General features: G+C 34.4%; 1 protein-coding gene across 5 annotated transcripts in view; it reads right to left on the bottom strand.

Moving 5' to 3' along the window:
• Positions 1-18727, bottom strand: part of KYNU (kynureninase) — a 125233-nt gene that overhangs the window by 84707 nt on the left and 21799 nt on the right. For all 5 annotated transcript variants that reach the window (XM_047772012.1, XM_047772010.1, XM_047772011.1 and 2 more), the window contains exons 3-4: positions 9033-9153; positions 2591-2673 (exon numbers count right to left, since the gene is read on the bottom strand). In XM_047772012.1, coding sequence (XP_047627968.1) covers positions 2591-2673; positions 9033-9153 — 204 coding nt within the window. The remainder of the gene's footprint in view (positions 1-2590; positions 2674-9032; positions 9154-18727) is intronic.

Here is an 18727-nt window from a genome sequence, read left to right on the forward strand (position 1 = left end):
TATTTATTTATTTATTGCCTTTTAGGGCTGCATGTGTGACATATGGAAGTTCCTAGGCCAGGGGTCGAATTGGAGCTGCAACTGCCAGCCTATGCCACAGCCACAACAACCTGGGATCTGAGCCGCATCTGAAACCTACACCACAGCTCATGGTAATGCTGGATCCTTAATTCATGGAGATTTGTAGTACATTTGCCAGCTAACTTAACCTAGATTATTTTGACAATTTTACATCTGAATCTCTTCTTGCTAAACACAGTGTAAAAGCTCTAGGTTTCCTTTCCTTCTTACAACCAGTACAGAGGGTGTGAATTGTAGCTGAAGATGAGGAAGCTTCACCTGATTGGTGTGGGTGATTTAGTCACTGTGTCTGCTGTAAAATTCCTTCTCCTTGAAGGCAACTCCCCAAGTAAACATCTAACATAAGAAATGCTTTCTTCCCCCTCTACCCACATGTGGTTACCAGCAAAGTCAACAGGATCACTACTTAGAAAGAGTAATGACTTCTGCAAATGCAAAGGTGTTCTTTCTCCCAGTCTCTCCTTTTTCATTCTCTTATAAATTATCTACTGTAGACAACATCCGCCCTACCCCCAGCTGATCTCTGCTTACCCTTCTAGTGTGGTCTGATAATATCACCACCTTTAATGTGAATTGCTATACTTATTGCCCATATTAAAGAAGAGTCAGCTGGTATGTTGTCAGGAAGCACTATTTAAAATGTGGATTGTGACTGAGTTGCTTTGCTATACAGCAGAAATTGGCACGACATTGTAAATCAAATATAACAACAAAAATCTGAATTGTTACAGAACAAATGACTGTGTATAGGAGCATAAAATATTTTTTTCCTTTCATAATGTTTATGTTTCTAGTATTGGCCTCTTCTTTCCCACCCACTTAGAGAAGTCCCTAAACCTTTTTTGTAAAGCAGGTTTACTGCTGCTGAACTCTTTTAGATTTTGCTTATTTCTAAAACTCTTTCTCCTTCAAATCTGAATGATAGATTTGTCAAATAGAGTATTCTTGATTGTAGGTTTTTTTTTTTTTCTTTTCATCACTTGAAATTTATGATGCCACTCCCTTCTGACCTACAACATTTTTGCTGAAAAGTCAGTTGATTGTTTCATGGGAGTTCCTTTGCATGTAATTGCTTGCTTTTTTTCCCTTGCTGCTTTTACGATTTTTTCTCTTTCTCTTTATTTATTCTCAATTTTAATTATAGTTTGCCTTGGTGTGGACCTTTTTGGGTTGTTCTTATTTGGAATTCTCTGTGATTCCTGGACTTGGAGGTCTGCTTCCTTTCCCAGGTTAGGAAATTTTTAAGCTATTATCATTTCAAATAACTTCTCTGCCCCTTTCTCTCTTTTCTGGGACCCTTATAATATGAATGTTAGTATCCTTGATGTTATCACAGAGGTTTCTTAAAGTGCCCTCAATTTTAATTTTTTTTTCCTGTTTAGCTTGAGTGGTTTCTACTACTCTGTCTGCCACTTCACTGATGCATTCCTCTGTGTCATCTAATCTACTGCTGATTGCTTCTTGTGTATTTTTATTTCAATTAGTGTATCCTTCAGCTTTGGTTCTTCTTTAAGGTTTATAACTCTTTGCTTAACTTCTCACTATTTTCATCAATTCTCCTGGATTCATTGAGCATCTTTATAATCATTATCTTGAATTTTTATTGAGATAATGTTATACTTATTAACACTTCACTTAGTTCTTCCCAGTTTTATGAGGTTCACTATTTGAAATATACTGCTTTTACCTCACTTTGCCTAATTCTCTGTGTTTATTTGAACATTTGAGGAAAAATTGTTACATTTCCTGATCTTAAAGAAGTGTCTCTATGTAGGTAATATACTATGGGACTCAGCAGCATATTCTTCTCTGGTTATATGTATATATGTATATATATATATATATATATATATATATATATATATGCACACACACACACACGTGTGTGTCTGTGTGTGTGTGTGTGTGTGTGTGTGTGTGTGTATTGTTTAATACCCTATATTTCATATGAGGTTTTAGGCAATGCTGAATAATCAATCTTATTAAATAAATAAATTTTTTCAAAACATTAATACCTTTACCATCTAAAACTAACTTGAATACTACTAAGAGTAGATAGAATTCACCTTAAAGAATACATTATAGACCAATTAAAAGCATCACCTATATTGTTTTCAACAAAACTCAGCTTACTTCTAAAATGCTATCACGGATTAAATTGAAATGAAACAAAATATGATTGGTATTTTAGACCTTTAGCATATGTAGGTTAATGTTTATTTTACCATATAATGAAATCAGAAAATTCATTTAAGTTGAATTTTATGATATTTCTTTAACTATAAAAGCATATATTTTTCATTGGTAAGAAAATAGTAATCTTAGAATGTATGAGAAAATAACAACATTAGCAATCAAGTCTAAATTAAAGGTATGCTTATTCTTTGGTATTGTGGATTAAAATAGAAAATAAGGGTGATGTTCAAAAAATTTTACCTTATAACCTATGTGTATAACTAAATGATTATATTTTTATGATTCTTTTGGAAAAAAATCATTTTGTACTTACCTACAATGTCAGTCATAAGTCCTAAAATAACTTCATCTCCTATAATCCAAGGACGTTTCCCTACTTCATGACCGTAAGCCCCCCTGAAATTGAAAAGGGATGTAAACAATATCAGTTTACGTGTATCTATGTGGTGGTGTATATCTATGTGTGTGTTTGTGTGTAAAATATATCACTATTATTTGAGGGTAGAGAGTAAAATGATTATTAATTAAATTTGAAATGTAATTAGAGGAGTTCCTGTTGTGGCTTAGCAGGTTACAAACCCGACTAGTATCCATGAGGATACAGATTTGATCCCTGGCCTCACTCAGTGGGTTAAGGATACAGCGTTGCCATGAGCTGTGATGAGGTCACAGACACAGCTCAGATCCCACATTGCTGTGGCTGTGGCATAGGCTGGTGGCTGCAGCTCTCAATCGACCCCTAGCCTGGGAACTGCCACCACAGTAGTGGCCCTAAAAAGCAAAAATAAAATAAAATATAATTACAACCTGTAAATTAAATAGAAGTGTATAAAATGTGACTAAACTCATGGTGACATTTGTGTAGATAGTGAAACTTGGCAGTAATCAAAGCCAATGCTATATATTGACATATTTTATAGCAATTTCATCTATCATATTCTAACTCATTTTTTTTTTATTCTAGTAAGGACCATAGTAGGCATAATAGAAAAACACAAAATACATAAGAAAACTTCAAACCCCAAGTATCAATGAGAGAGGCAAATACGTTTGAAAAAATGTAGAAGACATTAAAACAAAGGATCAAGAAAGAAGTGACTTTGTGTGCTGTTACAAACTTATATCTTAGAAAGCGCTGAATCAGATTGTTCTTAATTCTTTTGGAATCCAAAGATTGTATAAACTTGGAAGAAAGGAAAGAGCATGCTCTATGTATAGTGCTCTGTGTGTAGTGTGAATTGTATTTAAACACACACTCTGAAATTCAGTGAGCTGGCAGTGGTGAGATGGTAGAACCTCTCTCAGAGGTGAAGGGTAGCAGAACATGAAACCTTAAAATATATCATTGTGATATATTGACCATCTTGAGCTGAAAGAACTTGAAAAACAGAAAATGCAGGAGTGGCTTTCTCTGAACTTCCCTCTCTACCTAAAGACTGATCTTTCAAAAGGAACTCAATGGTCATAAACGCCCTCTTCAGGCATTTCATCAACCAGGGATGAAACAGAAGACTCTGAGCACAGAAGAGACTAGAAGTCAGTCCCACTCCCAGACAAACTTTGTCACAAACTATATCTCCTATCTATTCCTCAAAGACTCAAGCATCTTTCATAGAAATCTTTCACTATCCCATAAGAGGCCTCCAATTCCCCTCCTCTTTCCCTATTAAATTGGGATTTACGCTTGAATTCTCAGCCACCTCTGGGAGTTACTTGTTTTTCTCTGGATATTTCCTATGTATACATGAGGCATTCATGTTAATAAACTTCTGCAATAATCCATCTTTTATTATGGAGGTCTCAGCTAAAAACTCAGAAGGATAGAGGGAAAATTATTTTTTCTCCCCTACAGAGCAGTGAGGGAACTGGAAGAGAGAAGCCCTGTTTTTCAGCCTTTGTCATTTTTTTGGTGTGACTACCCCTGTGACCAATTTCATGGTATCAACAAAAATCCTGAATATTTAGCAACAGGCTTAGATCACCTGGGATGAACCCGTTCTAGGTCACAACTGGTTATGAGGCTACATTTATTAGAAGCTTATAGGGTCTGATTTTCCACTTTCATAACAGTAAATGGATTACAATATGGACCTTAAAGGATCACTGCGAAAAATGAATAGTATGTAAAAAATATTTGTACTCACTTTCTGATTCTTCTTTGCCAATGCAAATCTAATGTTAAAACTTACTTCATCAACATGTAGTGTAAAACATGACTTTTAAACTAATATTTCAATTGCCATATAAACCGAGATGTAGGAAAAAGACTGAGAAAAAACAGACTAAGGAGGGAGGGGAATTGTTAGTTCATGTTATTCATATTATTGTTAGATAGCCTGCAGCTTGCCTCTTTCTTGACTTCCAATATAAATGCTGAAGATAAAAATCATTATCATTAAATAATAGTTAAAGGCAGATACTTGGATCCTTTTTTATTTTAATCACATACAGCTCCATGGCCTTACTGATAGCACGATACATCTTAGTACATTTAGGTAGTAAAATTCTATGTTCTGCCTCTGAGCATTTATATCTCAGAATATTATGCCACCTACTTCTCACTCTGGTAGACACCATGATAATAATCTTTAAGGATATGTTTCTTCCTGCAGTGCTCTTGGCATCTCCCTCCCTTTAAAATATCATACACAGAGTCGCCGTCTTCATTTTTTCAGTCTACTAGCCTGGGGTAGTAAATTGTGTTTAGAAAGTGTTACCCAAATAAACTCAAAGTAAAGGGGCCTGTCATTAGAAAGAGTTGATGTGGATCACAGTGCAATTATAAACATACGTATTTGAGTTTAGAAAAAGATTATGTTCCAGTTCCTGTTGTGGCTCAGCAGTAAAGAACCTGACTAGTATCCATGAGAACGTGAGTTTGATCCCTGGCCTCGCTCAGTGGGTTAAAGGATCCAGCGTTGCCATGAGCTGCTGTGTAGGTCATATACATGGCTCGGATCTGGCACTGCTGTGGCTGTGGCATAGGCTGGTAACTACGGGTCTAATTCAACCCCTAGGCCTAGGAATTTCCATATGCCTCCAGTGTGGCCCTAAAAAGACAAGAGAGAAAAAGAGATTAGGTTCTCATTCAAAACTGCTTAAAATAGTTGCACTGTAGTTGCACTCTTCTTTTACAAATGCTGTAAAAGAAAAGAGAATAAAGAGTTAACTCACTACCATGGCATCAATGATTGCCATGAGTGGGCTGTCCTCTGAGATGTCTGCAGAGCTGTATTTACTCATGAAATTAGATTTCAGGATATAAAATCCAATTAGAAAGTTAATAGAAATGTGGATCCTCTTTGAAATAGGACTCTGCTTTAACCATCCTACAAAATGAAAAGTGGCCCTGCTTTTAAAATCTCCCCTAAATAAGTGAATAAATAAGACTTCACAGTCTTCCTTAAAGACATCACAACTTTCTTTTTTTTCTGTGACCCAATTGATGATTAGCCAACAGAGATGTCAGAAAAATTTCTATAACATGTCATACCATGTTCTTTCTTATTCACACTGAAGGGTAGTAGAATAAGCAATAATAAAATTGGCCTCTTTGGCATAAGGGTTATTATAAACTGAAGGCACTTGCAAAATAGAAAATGCATGGGGAGGATATCTCTGAACTCCCCTTATCTGCCTGAAGACAGATCCTCCAAAAAGAACTCAGTTGTCACAAATTCCCTCTTTAGGAGTTTCATCAACCAAAGAAAATTGACTGGTCACAGGAGAGGATACTGGAAGTCAGTACCACATCCAGACACACTTTGTAACCATCACATCTCCCATCTGTTCTTCTAAAGGCCCATTCATCTTTCCTAAAAATCATTTACTTGCCCCAAAGTGGCCCATATTGCCCCTCCTATCTCCTATCGAGATGACATATAAGCTCTCAAATCTCATTACTTTTTTGGATATTCACTTTTCGCCCCCTGTGATGCCTTCATGCTTATAATATTTAAAAAATAACAAATTTTAATGCATTTTATCCTATTAATCTGCCTATTATTAGTTTATTTCATAGACCCAGAAAATGGACCTAGTAGAGTAGAGGGAAAGTCCTTCCTCTTCTACAATACCTTTTTTTTTTTTTTTAAAGAAAGAAACACTTAAATTGAACTAGGTTGTGGGGCCTGCAGGAACACACATGGAGCCATGTGCTTCACAAGTGCCTTTTCTGTACACATATTGCTGTGTAAGCTAAGTTATTGTCTGCAAACTAGGCAGTTTGTTGCTGATGTGTAATTCAGTGGGCTATTTTTCTCTTTAAATAAATATATCTAAAATGCCTAAGTTTTTAGAAGCATTAAAATGCATCTTTGGAGTTTCCATCATGGCTCAATGGAATCAAATCTGACTAGCATCCATGAGGACGCAGGTTTGATCCCTGGTCTCTCTCAGTGGGTTAAGCATCTGGCATTGCCATGAGCTGTGGTGTAGGTCACAGATGTGGCTTGGATCCCATGTTGCTGAGGCTGTGGTGTAGGCCCGCAGCTACAGCTCTGACTCAACCCCCAGCCTGGCAACCTCCTTTTTAGGATGGGTGTGGCCCTAAAGAAAAAAAAAAGACATCTCCTTTATGAATTGTCTGTCTGATGAAAAATAGGTAGAAGGGGTTAAGGTTATGTAATGTTCTGTTGTCACAAGGTAAAATATAAAATTGAAAGGTAACAACAATAGAAGAGTGTTTTAAAAGAGAGGCACTTTACTGGAATATAACTGGAATACAAGTCTTGAAAATAATTAACCAGTCCTTTAATAAAGTGGGATATTCATAAGAATATGAATAGGATATCAGAGCAGCATCCTTTCTAAAATGCCTAAAGGGTAGAGATGCACAGTTTTGCTGAATGAGTATCCAAGAGGCAAGAACACTCTCCAGAATTCAAATTCAATCAAATTCTCTGCTTTCTTTTACATTAAGGACAAAAATGAATAGTAACTGCTTTTATTAACTTTGATGTTCATTTTGTTGTTGTTGTTGCCTTTTATAGCTGTATCTGTGGCATATGGAAGTTCCCAGGCTAGAACTGCAACTCATACCTATGCCACCGCTATGGCAACACCAGATCTGAGCCATGCCTGCAACCTATGCCACCAGATTTTTAACCCACTGAGTGAGGCCAGAGATCGAACATGCATCCTGATGGATACCAGTTGGGTTTGTAACTCTGATGCTCATTTTTTAAATATTAAAACCTGCTAGTGAAAAATGCTTCCAAATGTGGTGATATTTTTCAATTCATACATAAATGTTATGCAGATGGTTATAACAGATCTAATAATTTATATAAATCTTTATTCTTGCAGTGAAGTGTGAACTTATATTCTTCACCAGTAAAATTAAGAACTTTACAATGTTATCTAATAACCTTTAGGTTTAGTGTACCTCTAATATCTATTTTTCAGAGTCTAGGAATCAAAAATATTTTTAAATATTTATATATTTTAATATTGTAAATCTTATAAATGATACAAAATTTTAAATAGTTTAAAATATTTCCATGAATTCTCTTGAGGCACAGTGGGTTGAGGATCTGGTGTTGTCCCTGCAGTGGCTCGGGTTGCTGCTGCGCCATGAGTTCAATCCCTGGCCCAGGAATTTCCACATGCTACAGGCATGGCCAAAAACTATCTATATATCTATATACTTGTGTGGATATATAAATATATTTCTAGTTTCAGCTTTATCAGTAAATACTGGGGAAGAATAAGAAGTACATAAGATTAGGTTGTTTTCCTTAAAGGATTTATAATAGTATAGCTACAGATATAAAACTACTGAAAGCCAAAACCTCTAAACCGACTGTTGTAGATCAGTGATTATTAATGCAGTGGACATTCAGAGAAGGGTAATCAGTGGTTGAGAAAGTTAATATTAAAGAGGTCAGGCATTCAGGTAGTCAGAAAATGTGAAGGATTTAATAAGCAGAAGAGTAAAAGCAGAATAGAAAAGATGGAGGAAAAAATGAATCCTGATTTAAGATTCCTGCATGATTGTAGTGAACGTGCTTGCTAAGCCCAAATGGAGAATTTTCTCAATAATTATCTTCAGTTTGGGGATGGAAGTACCTTCTATTGTACTCATCCACCCAACAATTTTTATTTTTTTTATTTATAAAAATTATCATGGTAGAGTTTGGCCAAGAACTAATCATGAAAACACTAAATTTAATCCTAAATATTAATTCCCTCGTCAGTAATTTAAAAAATAAAACAGTGGCATATGATATAGATGTGTCAATTCAGGGAAAGAACTTAAATTTTTAAATATTTTAAACGATCAATGATTCTGCCGCTAGCTTGCCATATGACCTTATTTATTGATCCTCAGTTATTTCATCAATAAAAGGACAGTATTGAATAACATGATCCTTTGAGTTCCTCTCTGACCTGAAATTCTAAATTCTATTATATATCTCTCCAAATAGTAAACAACCTAGATTTATTTTAAAAAAAATTTTTTTTGGCTTTTTATGTCCTCACCCGTGGCATATGGAAGCTCCCAGTCTAGGGGTCTAATCAGAGCTACAGCTGCTGGCCTATGCCACAGCCATAGCAACAGCAGGATCTAAGCCACGTCTGTGACCTACACCAAAGCTCACAGCAATGCCAGATACTTAACCCACTAAGCGAGGCCAGGGATCGAACCCACATCCTCATGGATACTAGTCAGATTCATTTCTGCTGCATTTTGATGGAAACTCTTAAAATTCTTGAATGAGATGTTAAAAGATAGCTTTTGAAATAATACTTACATTTTGGCCCACTTATCTAGTTCTTCTTCCAGATATGTTTTAACCATTTTTGGTTGAAGGCCAAGAGAATTTCCCAAGAAATAGATGGCATCTTCATCCTTATCCACTAAAGATAAATCAACTGGAATAGAAGAAAATGTAAAAAAATACTTATTCAATTAATTAACATTCTTGCATGCAACATTGTTAATCCACTACAAACAATTAATGTAGTTAACTCCAAGAAGGATAATATCATACAGATATCCCAAAGATAACATCAAGTTCTCTGGAAAATGATCTTCTACATTATATTTTGAAATATAATTTAAACATATAGATGCTTTTTGGTTTAGATCTCTCATGTTTATTGTTCTCTAAGGGGAAGTCTAGATTAGCAACTATTCCCAGTCAGAATAAGCCAAAGGCAATAGGAATGAGTTAAAACCAGAATTTTTATAGGAATTACATCAGCCTATCTAGTCACAGCAGAAGGTCACCAGAATTTAGTCAAGTACTAATCCCTGCATTAACTGGTGTAGTAGACAAGGCAAGTAAAAAAAAGATCTAAATGATTATTTACATATCTGAAGTAGATATATTAAATTTATACATTTTATTCTCTCTATATACACACATATATTATAAATACATATATAAGCAAAGATTATTCTCTAAATTTACTTCTTATTCAAATAGTACTTTAATGATTTGTTTTATAATTCTTTCCCGTTTGCAAAAAATGCAATTTTGTTAGTAAACCTGCAGGGAGCTGAAAAGATACAAGGAGCTGAGGAAGGGAGTTTGCCTGAATGGTACAATTCCGAGGGCTAGCTCCTGATCGGGATAAAGACCTGTCTGAACAGTGCAATTCCGAGGGCAGGTTCCTGAACAAGGAAATGCCTGCCTGTACAGCACAATTCCAAGGAAAGGCCCTAGAAGACAATAAGGCTCACCTGCTGACCTAACAAAAACAAAATGAAGGGGCTGCTTAGCAGTGCAAGAATGGAAACTATTTCTTGGATAATTCAGTCTTTCCTGTTATTTGTTTGTATTTTTATTTTCCTATATTGATTTGTGACTCAATAAATTGGAACAATAATAGAACAATAAGAGTTTCACCCTGGTAGAATTCCCCCCATTCAAATCTAATTTAGTTAAAATAAAAAATTATATTCATTAGTTTGTTATAAGTAACAATAGGTCTTAGAGTTAGGTATTTTAGAGTACACAATAGGTCAAAAATAGTTTAGGTATACATTATTCATGGTAAAAAACATAATAATAATAAATCTTCTTTTTAATTTCCTGGGAAGCTTTTAAGTTTTAATAAAATGGTTGATTTAGAAATAAAAATAATTTCTTATTCTGTCCCCTGGCCATAATACTTTGAAGTTTTTACCCTAGGTTTTAATCTAAAAATGAACTTTGTTAATGTCAGATTCTTATGTCTAGACCTTTCTGGCTATTAATGATTAACTTAACATAATAATAGGTAGTAGCCACAAGATGCTTTGTGCTGAATCTCCTTATTTTCACATGATGTTTTTTCCTCATAATGTTTTGTATCCATTTACAACATGATGTTTTGTGCCTATTAATTTTGGTTTGTTAAAAAAAATTTTAGAACATAATGTATATCTATTGTACCGTAAAATCTGGAAACTGTGATGTAATCTACAACTAAACTGTATAAATAATCACCTATGCCAATAAAATTTGAGCAGTCCAGCACCCTGAGAGAAGGGACAAAGAGGCTGTCTCCGTGTGCATCTGCCAACACCGTCCATCCCTGACAGGGTGTGCACTCCCTTGCTGCTGGAGCTGGACTCTGGCATAAACCAATCCATAAGCTTAAAGTATTTTCTAGAAATGCACAAGTTTATAATTGTGTTATTCTAAAATTTTTCTTAATTCTATAGCAAAACAGATTAGGCTTCTTGTTGAAATTTTATTGTAATCATTTGGTAGTATACTTGTCTTTATTTGGAATACTTAATTAAACCTTTACAGACTTTCTAAAGGCACACATACCATCTACCTCAAGCTGATCGCTTTTATACATACCGTGTATTTTTTCCATTGGCATCTCTTAAGCCTGACCCAATAAAAGAGGTATAAATATTGTTCAAACATTTAAATGGGATTAATTAAGAGTTCTTTGTTGATATAAAGAACAAATATTTAAGGGTTTTATTTAGAATTAAGAGGTTTTAGTTGGTGTATCATGGCTCAAATTTTACCTAAGCATTCAAATAAGTAGTTTAAATACTAAACATGTTCTGTATTTATCAACCCCATCAATGACCCAAGATCTCTTGTTCCCATTGTCTTGTCCTATTCCTTCATCATTGATGCTTTTACAGACAAATAAGTATTGGATTACTTTTATTTAGAAGGTCATTTTATTTATTTATTTATTTATTTATTTATTTTATTTATTTATTTTTTAATTTTTTTTTTGTCTTTTTGCTATTTCTTGGGCTGCTCCCGCGGCATATGGAGGTTCCCAGGCTAGGGGTCGAATCGGAGCCATAGCCACCGGCCTATGCCAGAGCCACAGCAACGCGGGATCCGAGCCGCGTCTGCAACCTACACCACAGCTCAGGGCAACGCCGGATCGTTAACCCACTGAGCAAGGGCAGGGACCGAACCCGCAACCTCATGGTTCCTAGTCGGATTCGTTAACCACTGCACCACGACGGGAACTCCATAGAAGGTCATTTTTAAAGTGCGTTCAATTTTGGATAAAAATAGAATTGTAAACTAAATCATCTCATTTCATGCCAGCTCAAAGTGAGGTTCCCTATCTCTTTTAACTATTTTCCTTTTATTTTGTTGAGTTTTGTTGTTGTTTTTTAAAGTCTCAAAGCACATCAGATCACACCATGGGAGCATTCAGTTGGCACTACGTAAAAAGTAGGATAGAACATTAATAAAGTGCTTTTGGTAATTACCCATGAGAATGAAGAAATAACTACTACTTTCCAGGTCAATCCTGACTAATTTTTACACCATGAAAGACAAGCAGGATTTTAAGCTATGGGTACCTAGGCTTCTTTTGTGCCAGAGGAATGATAAGAAAATTTGTTACTATAATTTGATGCTTTTGTTAGTCATAGATGTTAGGAAATGCTACTCCAAAATATGGCACTTTGACATATTAAATGTGTTAAAGCTAAAAAAAATTGAGAAATGGCATGTGTAGGAAGAACTTTCAGATCTTTGTCTAATAAAGTCATAAGGACCTCATATCATTAGATAGCTGGCAGTATACCCTGAGGGAAGATGCGATTAGTATCCATATCACATCCAGCCCTCCCACCAAAAGCACTGGGCAAACACAGTCTGCACAGAGACATTCCCACATAAGAACATTCCTTCAAGACCACAATAAGTAGCTATTTCACATTAATTCGTAGAGACAAAAAAACACTAGAAGGGATGAATAACCCCCCTAATGATACAACAGAATGCATAACATGATCAGGAAAAATGAATAATGAAAATCACCATGTTGTATCAGCAGGAAGGAAAGTAAATTTTTTTAAAATGAAAGCAATTTAAGAGATATCTTGGATAACATTAAACATTCCAATATTCATATTATAAGGATTCTAGAAGAAGAGAGGTAAAGGTGGATCAAAAATGTATTTGAAAAAATTATACATGAAAACGTCTATGGGCTGCAGAAAGAGCACTTCTAAGAAGGAAGTTCAGGCAATACAGGCCTTCCTCAAGAAATAAGAAAATTCTCAAATAAACTATCACCTAAAATATATGAAAAGAACAAACAAAGCCAAAAGTCAGCAAAGGAAAGGAAGTAATAAAGGTCAGAAAAGAAAAGAATAAAATACAGATTACAAAATAATAGAAAAGATTAGTGAAATCAAGAGCTTGTTCTTTGAAAAGATGAACAAAATCAATTAACCTTTATTCAGGCTCACCAGGAAGAAAAGAGAGATAACCCAAATAATCAAAATAAGAAATTAAAGAGGAGATATAACAACCAATACCACAGAGATACAAAAAAAAAAAAATCACAAGACTATGAACAGTTACATGCCAACAAATTTAACAACTTAGAAGAAATGGACTAATTTCTACAAACATACAACCTCCCATGACTGAATCAAGAAGAAATAGATAACTTGAATAGACTGATCATTAGCAGTAAAATTTAGTACATAATTAAAACAAAACCAAAACAAAACAAGAACTCCCAGCAGTAAAAATCCAAAACTGGATGGCTTCACAGAGTAATCCTACCAAACACGAAGAATTAATACCTATCCTTCTCAAACTATCTCAAAAATTGAAGAGGATGGAACACTCCAGATTACTTTTATCAGGCCAAATTACCCACAATTAAACAAGTACACTACAAGAAAAAAATACAGGCCAAAATTTTTGATGATTATAGATGCAAAAATCCTGAACACAGTATCAACAAACTGAATGCAGCAATGTATTGAAAAGATCATACACCATGATCAAGTTCCAAAGTCACAAATATGATTCAGCATTCACAAATCAATGTGATGCACCACATTAACAATAGAAAAAATAAATATCACATGATCATCTCAACAGATGCAACAAAATCCTTTGACACAACTTAACATCCATTCATGATAAAAAAAAAAAAAAACTTCCATCTAATTGGGTATAGAGGGAGCATATCTCAACATAATAAAGATCATTTATGACAAACCCACAGCCAACCTCATAACCAGTGGTGAAAGCTGAAAGCTTTTCCTCTTAATTCAGGAACAAGGAAAGGAGGTCCATTTTTACCACTTTTATTTAACATAGTTTTGGAAGTCTTAGGCACATCAGTTTGACACGAAAAATAAAAGGCAACCAAGTTGGAAGGAAAAAGATAAACTGTCAGTATTTGAAGATGATATGATACTTTATGTAGAAAATCCTAAAGTGTCCTCCTGAAAACTATTAGAATTTATAAATGAATCCAGAAATGTAGCAGCACACAAAATGAATATACAGAAATCTGTTGCATTTCTGTATAGAGAAAGTGAAAAGAAAATTCTTCAGTTACAGAATTCTTAACATGTTCCTTCAGTGTCTGTAGTTGTTGTTCATTTGTGCCAAGAAGCCCCTTGGTTAAGATGTCTGTTATTTTCTGGACCTCAGAGTCAATTATGACTTGTTGTTTCCCATCCTTAAGTTATAAATTGTCATATCAGTTGTTCTTGATTGTTGCATTGACCATTGACGATAATTATCTGCTGCTTCCTTATATAACTTGAGTCCAAGTCTAGTTTTCCGGAATAAATCCATGAGAATTTATGGGCTCTAGGTAACAACTCAGTTCCTATTCTTTCAGTATAGTTACCTGGCTGTTACATAGCTCCATATCTTGTGGGTTCTATTGGCCACCTTGTTTAATTACTCCATGTTTGTGGCCTGGAGAGAGTTCCCTTTCTGAAAACATTCATTACATTTATTCTTTCTTCCAGAGTCAAGTCAGAATTACCATAAATCAGCCATTCTTGTTCTTTAGTTTTATAATTTTTTTAGCATATTGAAAATTTAGCTTATAATTTTTTAGCATACTAAAAATTTGGCATTCTGCTAAAATATGTATTTTAGAAATAATATATTCATATTACTTTTCTTTCAAGTAGGAGCTAATAATTGGGCATAAAGTTTAATTTCTCAATAGTCCCCTTGCATGTCTTCTTGTTGATCTCCAGGTTTCCCCCTTTTAGAAGTCATTTTGGCCTGGGGCCCATCTTAATGAGCTCATTTTTTTAAGTTTTATTGAAGTATAATTAATTTGCAAGGTTGTGACAATTTCTGCTGTATAACAAAGTGACCCAGTCGTACATATACATATATCCATTCTCTCTCAAGATTCTTTTCCCTCATAGATTATCATAGAATACTGGGTAGAGTTCTCTGTGCTATGCAGCAGGTCCCCATTGGTTAATCATTCCATGTACCTCAGTGTGCATATGCCAATCCCAGACCCCTAGTCCATCCCTCCCACCCACACCTTCACCTGTCTCCTTTGGTAACTATAAGTTTTTCAAAGTCTGTTTCTCTTCTGCAAATAATTTCATATATATATATTTTTTAAATTTAAGATTCCAAATGCAGGTGATATATAATTTTTGTCTTCCATGTCTAACTTTCTTTAGTGTGAAAGTTTCTAGGTCCACCCATGTTCTTCAAATGGCATTGTTTCATTATTTTTTATGGCTGAGTAATATCCCATTGTATGTATCTACCACATCTGCTTTACCCACTCCTCTGTTGATAGAAATTTAGGTTGCTTCCATGTCTTGGATATTGTAAATAGTGCTGCGGTGAACATTGGGGTGCATGCATCTTTTTGAATTATGGTTTTCTCTGGATAGATGCCCGGGAGTGAGCTTGCTGGATCATTTTTAGTTTTTTGAGGAACATCTATACTGTTTTTGTAGTGGTTGCACCAATGTAAATTCCCACCAACAATGTAAAAGGGTTCCCTTTTCTCCACACCCTGTCCAGACATTTATTATTTGTAGACTTTTGGATGATGGCCATTCTTGCTGATGTAAAGTGGTACCTTATAGTAGTTTTGATTTGCATTTCTGTGATAATTAGTGAGGTTGAGAACCTTTTCATGTGTTTTCTTGCCATCCATGTGTATTCTTTGAGAAATGTTTATTTAGATCTTCTGCCCAGTTTTTGATTGAGTTGTTTGGTTTTTTTGATATTGAACTGTAGGAGATGTTCGTATCTTTTGAAGATTAATCCCTTGTCAGTTGCTTAGTTTCCAAATATTTTCTCCCATCATGTGCATTGTCTTTTTGTTTTGTTTATAGTTTTCTTTTCAAAATTAAACTTAAAGTGCAAAAACTTTAATTAGGTCCCATGTGTTTACTTTTGTTTTTATTGTCATTCCACCCTAGGAGGTGGAATTAGACGATATTGCTGCAATTTATGTCAGAGAGTGGTCAGCCTATGTGTTCCTCTAAGAGTCTTATAATTTAGGTCCCTAATCTATTTCGAGATTGTTTTTGTGTATGGTATTAGCAAATGTTTTCATTTCATTCTTTTGCATGTAGCTGTCCAGTTTTCCCAGCACCACTTATTGAAGAGACTCTCTTTTCTCCATTGTATATTCTTGCCTCATTTCTCATAGATTAATTGACCATAGATGCCTGGGTTTATTTCTGGGCTTTCTATTCCATTCCATTGATCTATATTTCTGTTTCTGTACCAGTACCATACCATTCGAATCAGTATAGCTTTGTAGCATAGTCTTAAGTCTGGAAACCTGATTCTCCTAGCTCCACTTTTCTTTCTCAGGAAGGTTTTGGCTATTCAGGGTCTTTTGTGTTTCCATAACATATTTAAAAATGTTTTTATCTAGTTCTGTGGAAAATGCCATTAGTAATTTGTTAGGGATTGTGTTGAAACTGTAGATCACCTTGGGTAGTATAGTTATTGTGACAGTATTGATTTTTACAATCCAGAAACATGGTATATATGTTTGTATCATCTTTGATTTCTTTCATCTGTGTCTAATAGTTTTCAGAGTACAGCTCTTTTGTCTCCTTAGGTAGGTTTATTCTTTTTAGATATTTTATTCTTTTTGATGTGATGGTAAATGGCATTGTTGCCCTAATTTCTCTCTTTGATTTTCATTGTTAATATATAGAAATGCAGTCGATTTCTGTGTATTAAATTTATATCCTGCAACTTTACCAAATTTATTGATGAGCTCTAACAGGTTTCTGGTAGTGTCTTTACGATTTTCTATGTATAGTATCACGTCATCTGCAAACAGTGATAGTTTTACTTCTTCCTTTCCATTTGGATTTCTTTTATTTATCTTTCTTCTCTGATTTCCATGGCTAGGACTTCCAAAATTATGTTGGCTAGAAGTGGCAAGAGCATACATCCTTGTCTTGTCCTGATCTTAGTGGGAATTTTTTCAGCTTTTTACCATTGAGATGTTAGCTGTGGGTTTGTCACATATGGACTTTATTAGATTGAGATATGTTCCCTCTGTGCTCACTTTCTGAAGGGTTTTTATCAGAAGTAGGTGTTGGATTTTGTCAAAAGCTTCTTCTGTGTCTATTGAGAAGATCATATAGTTTTTATTCTTCAGTTTGTTAATGTGGTGTATCACACTGATTGCTTTGTGGATATCGAAAAATCCTTGCATCCCTGAGGTAAATCCCACTTGATCATGGTGTATGATCCTTTTAATATATTGTTGAATTCAGTTTGCTAGTATTTTGTTGAGGATTTTTGCATCTATGTTCATCAGTGATATTGGCCTGTTTTATATATATATATATATATATTTCTTATTGTGGTATCTTCGTATGGTTTTGACATCAGGGTGTTAATGAGTTTAGGATTGTTACTTCTTTGCAATTTTTTGGAATAGTTTTAGAAGGATAGGTGCTAACTCCTCTAAATTTTTGATGGAATAAGACTCTGAAGCCATCTGGTCCTGGACTTTTGTTTGTTAGAAGTTTCTTAATCACAGTTTCAATTTCAGTACCTGTGATTTGTCCATTCATCTTTTCCATTTCTTTCTGGTTTAGTCTTGGAAGATTGTACCTTTCTAAGAATTTATCTATTTCTTTGAGATTGTCCATTTTATTAGCATTTAGTTGCTTATAGTGTCTCTTATGATACTTTGTATTTTTGTGACATTTAATGAGCTGATTTTAACTTTATTACACCTGCATATGCCATCCAAATAAAGTCACATTCTTTGTTACTGGGGGTTAAGACTTCAACAGTACATTTTTAGATGACACAATTAACATAACATCCTCCTTAAAGGTCTAAGTGCTGAAGAGTTTCAGCTTTCTGCAGACTTCACCTCATTTGTTTGAAAGTCTCTTCTCTCACCAAAGGTTGTGACATGGGGTTTCTGAATCTGGAAATTCACCTGTTTGCTTCTTAGTAATTTCAGTGCATCATTAATGTGCATCACTCTAGACCTTATTGGCTTATTCTTTTAGTTTATCTATATATTACAAATATAACCCAAGATCCAGTTGATTTTTGCTTCTTAAATATGAATTAAAATTTCACTATTACTTCAGATTCAAACCTTTTCCCCATCTCCACCTCTTGTAGTATATTTCTAGACTCCTTCTGTTGAAGTTGAAATAACCCAATAAGCAGCCTTCTCAGGTCAGGTGCTTTGGAAGTGATTTAAATTCTGCTACATTTCACTGTGTTCATTTAACTAAAAGGAAATGTACCTATTTAATATATTAATTATTGGCATGCTAATGAAAATATTATAGATTTTAACTTGCAACTATTTTAAAGTCTTTGAGTAGAATTTTATGTCTTTGATATATAAATTTTCTACTATAATGCTCCCACAAAAAAAGCACTCAGTGTGTTTGTAGCATCTAATTAATATTATCAAGGTCAGCCAAACATGATCCTAATTACAAATAATATTGTTAAATGCAAGATATTCTGTTTTTGAAAGAAAGAGATAAACATTTATTCTAAAATCATAAATATGTAGTATAATACTTTTTAAAGTAGTTATGATAATTTATTCATGAAATGTTAATTTTTAAAAATTATATGTATAATATATCCTTATGATCTTTATATATTTCACTTGAATTTATGTGCTAGCCTGTCATATCAGATCTTAAAAAAATACCATGCCAGAGCTTGACTAAGAGACTCAAAGTTAATTGTTTTAGTGTGAGATG

The sequence above is a fragment of the Phacochoerus africanus genome, chromosome 3 (assembly GCF_016906955.1).
Source record: "Phacochoerus africanus isolate WHEZ1 chromosome 3, ROS_Pafr_v1, whole genome shotgun sequence".
NCBI lineage: Eukaryota > Metazoa > Chordata > Mammalia > Artiodactyla > Suidae > Phacochoerus > Phacochoerus africanus.